Source organism: Dermacentor andersoni, chromosome 11 (assembly GCF_023375885.2).
Source record: "Dermacentor andersoni chromosome 11, qqDerAnde1_hic_scaffold, whole genome shotgun sequence".
Lineage (NCBI taxonomy): Eukaryota > Metazoa > Arthropoda > Arachnida > Ixodida > Ixodidae > Dermacentor > Dermacentor andersoni.
Window position 1 is genome coordinate 67,136,987 of NC_092824.1, and position 12,891 is coordinate 67,149,877.

General features: G+C 48.7%; 1 protein-coding gene across 1 annotated transcript in view; it reads right to left on the minus strand.

Moving 5' to 3' along the window:
• Positions 1-7,252: 7,252 nt before the first annotated feature.
• LOC126517665 (glycine dehydrogenase (decarboxylating), mitochondrial) overlaps positions 7,253-12,891 on the minus strand; it is a 65,728-nt gene continuing 60,089 nt past the window's right edge. The window contains exons 20-23 of the mRNA XM_050167459.3: positions 11,821-11,928; positions 10,874-10,938; positions 9,175-9,255; positions 7,253-8,959 (exon numbers count right to left, since the gene is read on the minus strand). Of these exons, the coding sequence (XP_050023416.1) occupies positions 8,843-8,959; positions 9,175-9,255; positions 10,874-10,938; positions 11,821-11,928 (371 nt within the window). The 3' untranslated portion in view covers positions 7,253-8,842. The remainder of the gene's footprint in view (positions 8,960-9,174; positions 9,256-10,873; positions 10,939-11,820; positions 11,929-12,891) is intronic.

Genomic DNA, 12,891 nt, shown 5'->3' on the forward strand with positions numbered 1-12,891 from the left:
AAATTTATTCTGTTTTTTACACAATAATTTCTTTAGTGCGATTATCTAGACGAAGTTAGTACGCAGGCGAGAGCTTAAGCGGTCAAGGAACGCGCGGATAACACAGGCCTCCGAGAGCGAGGGTGACGTGGCGTCGCGGCGATGCCCCCTCTCCCTTCACGAAACAGCTGGAGCGGCAGCAGGTGTTACCTTTCGCCCGCTCAGCTCCGTCGAAGCACGCACGTGACGGGGCTTCGCAACCAATGGGAATTTAGGCGCCGGCTCGCTGCTGCAGACGCCGGCTTTCTCGCCCAATGGGCCATCTGATGCTTTTGCATAAAAAAAGAAAACTCGGTGTTCCGGACCAAATTTTTAACATTGGCGAGTTGCGATATCACGATCTCCCATTCAATTTGCAAAGACGTTCAAGTTTGAATCTGAAGTCAGTGACACAAACAGGCACATCCGGAAGTGTCTATTCGGCAAAATTGGCCATGGTTAAGCCACGGGAAGCGAAGATGCTTATGGTATTTAATCCCATAGTAAGCTGGTGGCGGCCGTTTTTAGTTCCCAGACATCATTTGCACTCGTTTTTTTCTAGAACCTCTTTAATCATTACAGACTACACGACACGCCATCATATTGCATTTGTGCCCTGATGCATGTAATACAATTTCGGGCTTGGTTTTTCTGAACTTAATTTCGACGTTTCTTTGTACTAGTATTTCTTTTAAAGCGAAGCACCTTTCTTTTTCTTTGACCCAATGGTCAAAGAATGGAGTAGCTCCAATATGGGGCTCACGCATTGCCCAGGGGGCGCTGCGAAAAAGGTGCTAAAAAGCGCCCTCTGTCCTAAAATGGGTCGTACCGAGCTCGGTCGTCTGCTTCGGAAAGCACGTTTACAATATGGACTCGCCACTTTCGGTTGTGTTGTATCACGGCCTGCAGCGAATATCGGGCGCCGAAGATTTTTTCAGGAGTGGCACGCTGCGTAAAGGCAAGAAATTATGCAGTGCCGAATAAGTGTATGCCGTTCAAGAATTAAGCGGCGAAGTTTTAGCGCGGTGTCAATCGCAAGTGAAGCGAGTCGTGTACGAAGTAGAACTTCAGGTAAGGTTTGCACGCTGCTAGATTCAGGCGCACAAACGCGAGGAAATGCTTGCTCTAAATGAATCCACAGCAGCGATAAGCAGACATCATGTGTACGGAACTGCTCGAGCAGACGACGGTACGCGCCGCGACGGCAGCGGTCTTTCGACATGCCGCGAAACGGCGGGTCTCCTGCAATCTTTGTTGACTGCATGCCGCTAAACAAGTAGTTAGGCCTGCGTTGTAGTAGCGGCCATCTGTCCCTTTTAGTAACTGGTAATAACTGATGCGATGCATATGAGCTCGCACGTACGCGCGAATCGCGCTGCAGCGCGAGCTCGTGCGCTGCTCGCTTGATGTAGCTTCTAATGACAACGCTCGAAAATCGATCTGCTGTAATCAGTACTATCTTGCTGCGCTGCCTCAACATGCTGGCTTGAGGTCAAGTATGAGCACATTTAACTCTCTAACCTGTGCTTCTCGTAGCGGGGTAGTGAATTGTCACCGAATCAGCCCGGCCATTTGTGGTCATTTGCACACACCTGGACACTTCACCACTTGGCACCGATCGAATTGTTAATTGTCGCTGTGGCCGGGTTTCGAATCGTGAATCACCAGCCATGCCTGCTGCTAAGTCGGTCTGCCGTCGGGACTGTAGGTGCAAAAGACCGAATTTTAGAACCCAGATCTACAATCAAACAAGCTTCAAGACAGGTGAAGCAGTCAGCATGGCGCGAAGTTTCGCTTACCCAGCGCGACGAACTGCAGCTATACAGCGCGCGACGCTCCGCTTCGTGAGGCCTTGTAGGGAAACGATAGAATCGGATGTTCGGACTCAGGCCTTCTTGTTCATGGCAGCCCACGACGCAGCAGTATCAGCGGTGACGCTTTTTCGATGGTGAGCTAGGTCCCTCCGGATCGGCGTCGCCGATTCCTTCTGCTTCCAGCATTACGTCCCACGGCAAACGGAGAGTCCGTTTTCGTTAAACTATAGGCTGCGTCCAGCTCGCAGCGTGGTCGACGTGGTCTGTGAGAAGTGACGAGCCCTTTCGCACTCGCAACAGGCCAGAAAAAAGTGCGACTCGACGCAAAACTCGGCCTAGAAACGTGCTTCGCCACAGCCAGGGCTCAATAGGACCCAAGCTGGTACGACCCAGATGTCGTTTCCCGCGCCGCCACTAGGCGCCGCTACTATACCTCAAACTCCAGCGCAAGACGCCCATAAGAAATTTCATAAAATCAAAAGAATCCGTTAAACATCATGTGCATACCACTGAGAGGCCTGAGCGCTTTAGAGATGCCCGGTAGCCCACATTACATGCACATGTGATACACACATGTCTTATGTGGTGATTTTTTTGTCAGTTATTTACTTTGTCAGCCAGTATTACGTGCGATACGTATAATTTGGAGCATCATGACACTTCAACCGAAGTCTCGATTGGAAGGTGCAGTCGATTACGTCATTGCAAGGGATCTACAGACGAGCTAAACATCGCGCGTTACGTTTCGTATTTCTTAGTATACGTATGTGTGCCCCCATTCTGCGCCGAGAGACTGACAGCGTGGTGTGGGGCACCGTTGTCGTGGTAAGCTTCGCGTCCACCCATTCCCACGGATGCAGTGCAAGAAATTCGAGTTATTTTTGTTGCTATAGTAAGTATACGGACGCTCGATGCGCATTTGCGCAGTTTGCGTAGTCGTTGTCGTGCTGTCTTGCTTTCGATTGCAAATGCGCAGAGGATTATAGAAGGCTTCCCCCCCCCCCCCCCTAGAGGCGCGCGATGCGTTTGGCTCCAAAAGTAACGAAGCCAAATGGACGCACCGTGACGCTCCACTCATTCGGCTATGCCGGAGCCACACGACATTTTTTTTCTTGCTCCCAGCGCCATACACAGCTGAGCAGCGTACATACACAGCTGGGCAGCTGTGTGCATGTGCCACACCTTGCTGAACGTAAAGATTAATTTATTCTGATCATTTCCTTGGATGCTTATTAACGCCGATGGCTTTCTTGCGGTCTCAAGTCGCGCGCCATCCAGGTGCGACGCACTGGGTGGATATTCTATAAGTCCACCTGTAATTTCGGTCACCGCCGAATGGCTGGAGACAAGATGGAGACAAGCTGGGGGCGCTTGTTTCGTTCTTGCTCGAACAGCTCCAGCCAATCAACACTTGAGCAGCGGTCGAAATGTAATGTCGCCTAGGTGGACCCTTACTCTGCAAGTGGATCCTGCAGTTTGCTGGTACTCACGCTTTGATGTCATGCTGCGTGGTATGCACAGCCATCCAAACATTTAGTTAGGCCCAAACCCCAAGCGCCGGGTTTTTAGAGCGCAGTACTTAGGCGGCCATTTCTACATTGAGCGCCGGCCTCGGCGTAACCGGCAGAACGAACGAACCCAGCGAAGGATGAAAACAGAGAGCGAACGCGGAGCGCAGCTGAGGATAAAAGACGGCGAAAGCGACGAGATTGCGAAGAGGAAAGCCGAGGAGGAGGGTACAGCGGAAGCATGAGGAAGAAGGCGAAGGAGGAGAGTTTGGCGAAAGGGTGAGGAGGAACGCGGAGTGCCGCACAAGAGGGCGGCGACCCGCTACGAGATGGCGGCATAGCAGCGTGCGCTACAACCCACCACCCCGTTTCGAAGGGGACGCTCATAGCATGCATGCATGCATGCATGCATGCATCCATCCATCCATCCATCCATCCATCCATCCATCCATCCATCCGTATGCGCAGTCACCCAGTCGCGGCTGACGTCATTACAAAGGCATGCGGCGAGCGCACACACTGATACCATATATGGAAACAAAGTGCTGGCATGGGCTTCGGACATATTGTGCATGCGCTACTTCGCCTGCATGCGCTACTTCGTGTTGACGCTCGTTTTTTTTTTTTTTTTTTTTTTTTTTGCTGAACAACGAGCGATGCAACCGGTGGAAATGCTACGTCTGCCGCTACTGCTAGAACACCTAAACTGCTGCGCTCAAATTTCGCATTAGGGAGTATCGTAATCGTCGGCGATTTTTCTTTACGCTAGTCGCTTATATGATGGAACTAATTTGCGTTATGATCGATGTTAAGCGAATGATCAGGAAGCGGTGTCTAGAGGCTGCTTTAGCTGGGGGCCAGCTCCAATTTCCTTTTCAAACACATGTAAAAGGCCGAAATGCTGTTATTGACAACCGCGTGACAATGGTGTTTGTTGTATTTGAGAAAGTTGGACACCAACACCATTAGGAAATATACTTTTGGTTTAGGACCTAGAATGTGGTATATAATGTGGTATGAATGTGGTGTATGTGACATATGACAAATGTGGTATATGAACTTGCAGCGTCTGTAAGTTCATATATAAAAAATTTTTAAACATTTACGACGGCATTGCAAAAAGTCCTGCTTACAAATGAGTGGCATATTTCAGAGCGGTGCATAGTGGGTCAATTTTGTCCGCTTGAGATGCATTGTTAGGTGCAGTTGACAAATTTTTGATATTCATTGCGGATTTAGAGTTGTCAACACGATACATGTTTTGTTTAATGCTTCTGTTTTGGAAACTGAAAAAAAAAGAAATGGTATAAATTAAACATCCACTCGGAATTGAGGTCGCCAAGAAAAACAATTTCACCGTCATGTATTTAGATGTGATCAATCTTTAGCTCTGGAGCTAACACTCGCCGTCTCGCGAATCCTATCCATCGTAAGTGGCAGGCATACGGAAAACTCGGCACTTGGGCGCAGCCTAGCTGGATATTTCGCCGGCTGTGCGTAGACTTGCGAAAGTTTGAGGATGCGATGTGATCTGTCATATCATCAAGTCGCCGTATACCTAAATGTCACCATAATCGTTGACGTTATGTCATCGCTGTCGAGAAAAATGTTGAGTACGGTAGCATGCGTAATTCTTAACGAAATACGGCGGACACGCATGGTCACCACTGCTTTTTTTTTGTTTCTATGTCTCCGAATATGACCATCTTCGTTACTGTAACTTTTTTTTTTCTTAAACCCCCGAGCACATAGTGAACTCTGCAGACTGCCTCCAATCCAATGCCCCCGGAAATAGGTAGCGAAATAAAACAACCGCTCGTACTTTACCCTCCGTAATACCAAGAATTGTCTTGTGGGTTAGTCATTACAAGATGGCGACTATGTAATTTCTCCACCACGTTTTATTATGTCTGCCCAGACCGTCTACGTGGAGGGCTTTCTACGCCCTGCCGCAGGCTTGTGAGCTGCTTCCTCGCAGTTCCACGGGTATGGGGGCGAGCTCCACCACTGGAAAAGCTAGCGCCACCGTCTGCGTGACGTGGCATGAGGGATCACGTGGACACAGCGGCCGCGTCGACTGCTTCGGAAGCGCCGAAGCGAGCTGAAAACGAAAGTTTAAAGTCCCACCTGCGCCGCGGTTCTGATTAAGTGGTGAGGCTTTACCGCCTTGGGTGTCTGCTTGACAACATTTGGAAGTACTATAATAGGTAGTGGCTGCCTTTGGAGGCGTCAGCGTGGCAGGCTACTGCTCGGTGCCGCAGTGCCAGACGTTTGCAACGGAGCCCGGTGTCAGCCTCATTCACACGTAGCCGCAGGGCAAGGACCTGCGTGAAGCTTGGCTGGCGAAACTTACAACCGGCAGACAGCCATCGGCTACAACTCGGGTATGCAGCAAGCACAGACGCGAGGAAGATTTCTGCTACGGCGCCGGGACTGCTCGATGTTCGGTGAGTAGCAGAAAACGCGCACTGAGACGCTCGCCCGCTGCCCGGCTAACGTCATGACGGTTTCGTCTATGAACTTGTTGATGCCAGATACTGGCAAGTTCACTGGAACGGAAAGGGAGCGGTAAGACGCACATTAAAAAAAGGCACGGCATATTGTCATGTTTGTGTTATGAATTAATGCACTGGATTACAAAAAACAAGCAGAGGGAAATCGGACGCTGAGAAGACCGATAAATATACAGTGCAACGCAACTTGAGAAATAATATTGATATGTCCAAGAATTTAGAAGACAAAAAAAGATTGAATCTTCGCGACGGCACATCTCAGTCGCCGTAGCTAGGCGTCGAAGTCTCTTAACGGAATTATTTTTGAACAGTTCTGATAGCGTCCACGCAACAGTGGTTGCTAGTGTACCGTCAAATTCTCATATGCTGCGGCCTAAAGCTCACGGCATGGTTCGAAAACGCGCTCACAGCGTAACCAACACATTGTGCGCGGACACGCATGCAGACGCGCAGTCGGTCGCTGCGAACCCGTGCGATCGCTACATTGAGGCTTCATTCTGCTATGCTCCATTCGGTTATACAGACAGCCCACTATAACAACATATTTCACATAGTTTACTCTCGGCGTTTGGCTACCTTTCACGCAAGCTGGTTCGGGAGACTCCATCGCAGCGACCACGTGCAGTGGTACTCACTGTACGTATTCGGTAAAGAGATATCGTCTGTAAACGATTCTGTAAACGAAGTTTGCCCAAGATTATTATATCGACAGTCAAAAACTTCCCTCGTTTTGAGAGCACCTGCATAAATGTCCAGGAGGGCTGCCGCGTGGTGTTCTTATTGAGCGCCGTAAGCGAAACCTATGAGGAACGTTCCGCTGATCCCTCATACTACGCAAGGGATCGACAGATGGCGACTCCGCAACTCCTCGCCGCCAATAGGTAACGTATCATTGGGGAGCTTTCTTTCATTATTTCGCGCTGCTTTTTCCTGTAGCCCACTCGTTTATCGTCAAGAGTACGCTTGCTGCACTGCTTGACTTTTGCAGTGCGACGCAACTAAGAGCGCGGCTCTGAGCCCCGCATTCGCTTCTTATGCTTTTTTCTTTTGCCGCCTTCTCCTTTCCTCTCCATCTTTTTCTCCCCACACCCCTTTCCCCGTGCAGTGCTGTTGAGGCGCATGTCCTCCTGTGAGAGACAGTTAGGGCACTGCCACTTACCTCTTCCATTCGCTTCAAAGTCACTTCACACACACATACATTATTTCTGACATTTAAGGCTGCTATCGCCCCAACGACATTCATTACGACGAATTTTTCACGTGCGTGAGAATTTACCTAAAACGCAGGTGAAACAACTTTTCCCACGAAAGCAGCCATAGGCTTACTTCGACTAATGGTTCGTTGTTTGAAATGAAACAAAGTGGTACACGCACGAAGAAAAAAAAGCACACAAGTGGCCACATCTGTGACGTCCTTTAGGAAACTTCCTTTACAGTAAACAATATAATTTACAAAGTATGCGCACATGGCGGCATGGAAACCTGTCGAAGAACAACAGTCGGGAGAGAGTAATGGGCGGACTGACTTGATTCCGCCTGCTGGCCTAATGAACTCCGTTCACGCCAAAACGAAACAACGGCTATTTGATAATCACCTTGCACGTCGCTCACAGCAAAAGACGCATCACTCAGGAATGCAGTTTTGTATATCAGGAAGCATCGTGGACAGAGTCGTAGAAAACATTCTGGTAACAGCGATGAAGTCCTTGCGGCATCACACCATGACAGGAGGCCTAATGTATAGCTTGTCAACGCTGAAGCACAGTGAAAGAATGGAAAGCGACCGGAATAGTGACAGGTGGAAGACGGGAAAACAACGAATTGAGGTGTTAGTGCATTAAGAAAGGGTGCCTTATACTTTTTTTTTAATGCCGCTTACGCGAACACGTAACTCAGCGTCAATTTGTAAGCCATAAGGAAGCTACAAAGCATGCTATATGTCGTTAATGAATCGTGCAAGCAAGTTGCATCACGTGCTGTGCGCAAAAACCAACAGTCGTTAATCGGCGCACGAATGACGCGTTGCAGCTCGTCGAACGTTTCACGCGGGTGCAGAGATTAGACAGGGCGCGAGTCGTAGTTCGAACGACGTGCAAGGTTTCTCAGCAACTCGCAACCAGAAGTAAAAGCGCAAAGGAACGCAGGACGACAAGGAACAAGGACAAGCACTTTCTTGTCAACCTGTCTTCTTTTGAGTTTTTCACTCTTGTTAGACTATGGTGTACCGACTAGGCCAAACTGCCACCCTTCGCAGTCAAGATGGCGACGTGAAACAGACGCTACTTGCAACTAGATGACAACCCTTCAACAAATGCCTTACTGATTGTGCGCTACGCCTTGCAGAGCGTTTTCGTAATGTTAGTTGAGGTCTGTTCGCGATATCCTCTAACGCGACGCCTTACTTCTTGTCAATAGGCAAGTGAACAAATTCGGAACGTACGGAGGCACTGTTACAGACACCGTCATATCACGCCGCATCGTCAAATTCGCCATCTTGCGTGCTCCGATTGGCTTGCGGGGGCAGCTACGTCGTCTATACGATTGGTCCAGAGCGGCATTCGACAATAGTGGAAAATTTGCACAGCGTCCGGAACAACATGTCGAGAGGCGTGGTGCAGAGTCAACCTAGAAGGCGCGATCAAGCGCGCCTTCTTCCCGTTTGAGAGCAAAAAGCCACTGTACACAAAAGAAACAAAAAAAAAACAGAATGACGTCCGTTTTTCTCAGGGAGTGCACGGAGACAAACGCCCGTCAGGTCCGTAAGCTCGCTGCTCGAACCCGCAACGTCAACGGCCCGCGAGCACCACACTGTTCCGAGAACCACTTTGGACGCAAGTTCGCTGCCGGGATGCCTTGCGGGGCCAACCGCCACCCAGGCACGAGTCTCCGGCTCGCACCAGGCGACGCAAGCGCACCACTTCCGGTCAAGGATGACGTCCCGGACGGGTCGCGTACGACACCGAGTTGAAGACGCGAGCTCGTTGGACGTCTAGAGCGCCTCGTACGTCTCCATGGGCGGGCAGCTGCACATGAGGTTGGTGTCCCCGTAGATGTCGTCGATGCGACCCACAGTCGGCCATATTTTCGTCTCCGGCGTCACGAACTTCTGCGGGGAGACGCGAACGACACGTGAGAAGCCATACTCCTACGCCATGACGGTATTTTAATCAATCACTTTTCATTTTCGCGCTTACATAGAGATATGAGAGAGGTGTATGAACAAACAAAAAAAAAAAACGAAGAAGATTGTGTCGACAAGAAAATTTAAAAATGTTTTTTTGGCGCTGTACGAAGAGCCCCAGCAAGAAAAAAGAACCTTACCGCCGGAAATGCCGCCTGTTCCCTGGTGTAGGGAAGGTCCCACTTCGAGCTGATGACCACCTTCTGGGGATGTGGCGCCATCTGTGAATGTGGACGCAAAACGGGGTTGAGAGGGCGAAGAGAAAGAGAGAGAGTACACTTTATCTCCTTCGGTCAGCTTATCGGGACAGCTTCAGCCGATAAAACAATGAGCAGCCTCGTGGTGGCATATGGCGACGATGTGATGAAACAAAAATGTTCTGAAACACTTGTTTTGCGACGCTTTATGGCGGTAAAATAAAGAAAACGTAGCTTTTCGAAGTTTCCGTCTCCATGAAAACTTTCACATCGGCAGGTAGCCTTTGAAAGAAATACAAGGCCACGCGGGTTGGTTGGTACCGGTACTCCCGGTGTATCCTCCTCAGACCCTATAGGGGGCATAGTAAGTTTTGAAGCCGGTTGTTATTACCGACTGATGTATTTTGAACGTGAAAACACAACTTTTTTTCGTTTATGTAGCCCGGCTCGACGCTGGAGTCAGCATCTCCACGATGATGGAGAAAACAACCGTCTCTTTGTGATTCGTGTCACAAAAACAGCTTTTACTGGCCAATAGACATAGATGAAGATCTAACATAACGTGGTACGTTGACTTGTTGATCCCGCATCCTGTATTTCCTTTTTATCAACTCAAAGTAATCGAGAGTTATTGATGGTCGTCTGTGACTACATAATGGCCTAGACCGAATTGGTAGGTATTTTCACAAAAGGTTACAGCAGTATGGCGCCTGAACCACTTTGACATAGTTCCGCGTGCATCAGACATTAAATCGGGGTCTGTAATTTTATGTAATTGCAGCTGAGCTAATCCTGAAACGGAATAAGAAAGAAGATGAAGTTTATTGACTGGAAAAGGCAGAGAGGTCGGCCGGAAAATGGAGTATCTGGCCCGCCTCTCTGTGCAAGGGAAGGGGAAGAGAAGAAAGAGGGTCGCAATGGGGGATGATGATGGGAGAAACGAGATGAAAGAACACATCGCATAAGTGCTACCGTCACAAGCGCGAGTCCAGGCCAGTGTCGCCTAAGAAAGGAACAAAAGCAATGTACCCAATGGGTGCTATGGGACGGAAGAGAACATTGCTAAATCGGTAAAGCAGAATGTATACGTACTACCTACAACTGGCTGCAAAGAAGGATTGCGGAAATCGCTCTCAGTATAAAATGTCACCTTCTTATGTCAACACAAGTCACATTTAGAGTGGAGAATAACCCCACTTGCTTTAAGAGAGACACTATTAGCTTCGATTGGAAGCTCGACGTGTTGCTCTAAACACTGCAATCACGTACTCTTTCTTGTGTCAAAACGGGTCTAAACTGACCAGCAAATCAGCTTATCGACAGTCGGTCATTATACGTGACTGGACGGGTTATTGCTGCTCTTAACCACAGCAGCGGTTAATAAAAGGTCCTTTGTAACGAGTCTGACTGCGGCATCGCCGTCAGAGTCGGGACAAGTCGTCCATCGCTACTTTACTGACCGATAGTGCTCTAACACAAGATACCCGAGTACGCGTAGCCCGAGGTTATCAGACAGTAGTCTCGTAGAAACAACAACAAAAGCAAAAAAGGAGTGCCAGTACATTATGCTCCGGAGCTACAAGTCTTGCCATCGAGTTGAACGCTGAGAGAAAACAAACAAGAGTGCGGAACAGGCGGGCACCTTGAGTGGGTTGGCCTTCATGTCAAACTTGCCGTTCTCGATGTCCTGGATTTCTTGCCTAATTGCTGCACAGGAAAAGAAAAAGAAAAGAAATGGGAGATATCACTTTGGCGCAACGGTGGGTGCAGGCAGACAATTTCTGTGGACAACAGACAAGAAAGGCAGCCGCATGGATGACGACGACGGCAATAATAACAGCAGCAACAACAGCAGCTGCAACAACAACAACATCTGCAACAAAAGCAACACCAAGAGCAACAACTGCGATGGCAAGCGCGGCAGCTGCAATAACAGCAACATGATAGCAACATCGGGAACAACCTCAACAACGACATGAGCAGCAACAGTAATAGCAGCAAAAGAACAACAACGACAAGAGCAGCAGCAACAACTGCAGCAAGAGGAACGACAGCAACAGCTTCCAATCGGAACAGCACGCTGGACGTGTCGCCAAGCAAATCTCTTCCCTTTTTAATTAGGAGCCTCTCCTCTTAACGGCAATAATGACGACAAAGGCAGCTGCAACCAGGTGCGCATCTAAGCCATTACTCGGGGAGAGGCCAGCACCCCCGGGTGGGTGATGGCTATAATACATTTTTAATTTCGAGAAACACACCCGTTTATGCAGCCATATACGAAAAAACAGAGCTCCACTTAAGACACACGTGGCACGTTGAAATGGACACACTGATTTTTTGCCGCTGTGCGCTATGGGAGGACTCGGCTAAGGGAAGCAACCAGCACATTTGAGCACGTGGATACGGAAAATGGATGGCAGTTAAGGTGAAGCGAACTAGCAAAAAAATATATCTCACACGAACCCCACGGCAAAAAGCGCGCGACATTGCTTTCGATGACTGACTATAGACAGCACGGACATTGGGGATGGAAGTCACGGCAGAGGAACAGTCTCGCGTATTCCCGCACGAAAGAGGCGGACTGCTCACAGATCATGGCGTCGCAGAACCGGTCGAGCTCCTGCTTGTCTTCCGACTCCGTGGGTTCCACCATCAGGCATCCGCTGACGGGAAACGACACCGTCGGGGCGTGGAAACCTGTGATTGCGTAAGATTCACAAGAATGAGAGGGCAAAGGTCCTTTTAGCATGAGAGATAGAGAAAGAGAGAGGGAGATACAAGCTACAGAATACACTAAAGAGAACACCAGTGCTGGGATCGTTACGCCACCATGGGGGATGATGTGTAGTACGTAGATTTGTCTAATCTCTGCAGTGCTTGCGGCTTCAGACGTTCCTGTGGCTTTGTTTATTACGCTTCATCCTCTCCAAATTAAACAAACAAACAAATATAGTTACCGAACAGATCAAGGCAATCAATTTCGGCACTCATGCGTAAACACACCGAAATGTTGCCTTTAACGAGTGTATAACGCTATGTTTCGTTAACGATCAACTTTTAAAGTCGCAAAGCCGTTTGAAAAGCCATAAGGACTTAACTTTAGGCAAATCCGTGCACTAACCCTCATTTCCACGCTGGCTGAACCGCCTTGCTTGAATTAGGAAGGAACAGCGCTAAACTAAGACAATCACAAGTGGGGAGAACGACACAAGACAAGCCTTGCTTGCAGCTCTCGTAGACACTATAGTGCCATAGTCACCTCAATTAATTATTCTAGGAAACTATATACTTTTTTTTAGAGTTGGCTGTCCCAATATATGCGACTCGTAATTAAAAAATAAAGAAATAGAAAGCCAGATGAGGACGTGGAACGAAAAGCGAAGAAGGAAGTTTGTGAAACGAATGTTACGACACGACAGACAGCTGCGCACTATACCGTCCACGCAAGATAAACCCGAAATAGAAAAAACAAAAACAAATGCAATTCGAATCAGAATAGCAATATGAAGACTATGCTCCAGATAAGAGAAATATGAAGCGCCTGACTATAACTTCGACGCCCATCCCACCCCAGTTTCCGGGCGAAGAAATCTCACTTTAAAATGAAATCAAGCAAAAGTGATACAAAAATAAATTATTTTTTCGTGCGCTCTTGTTAGA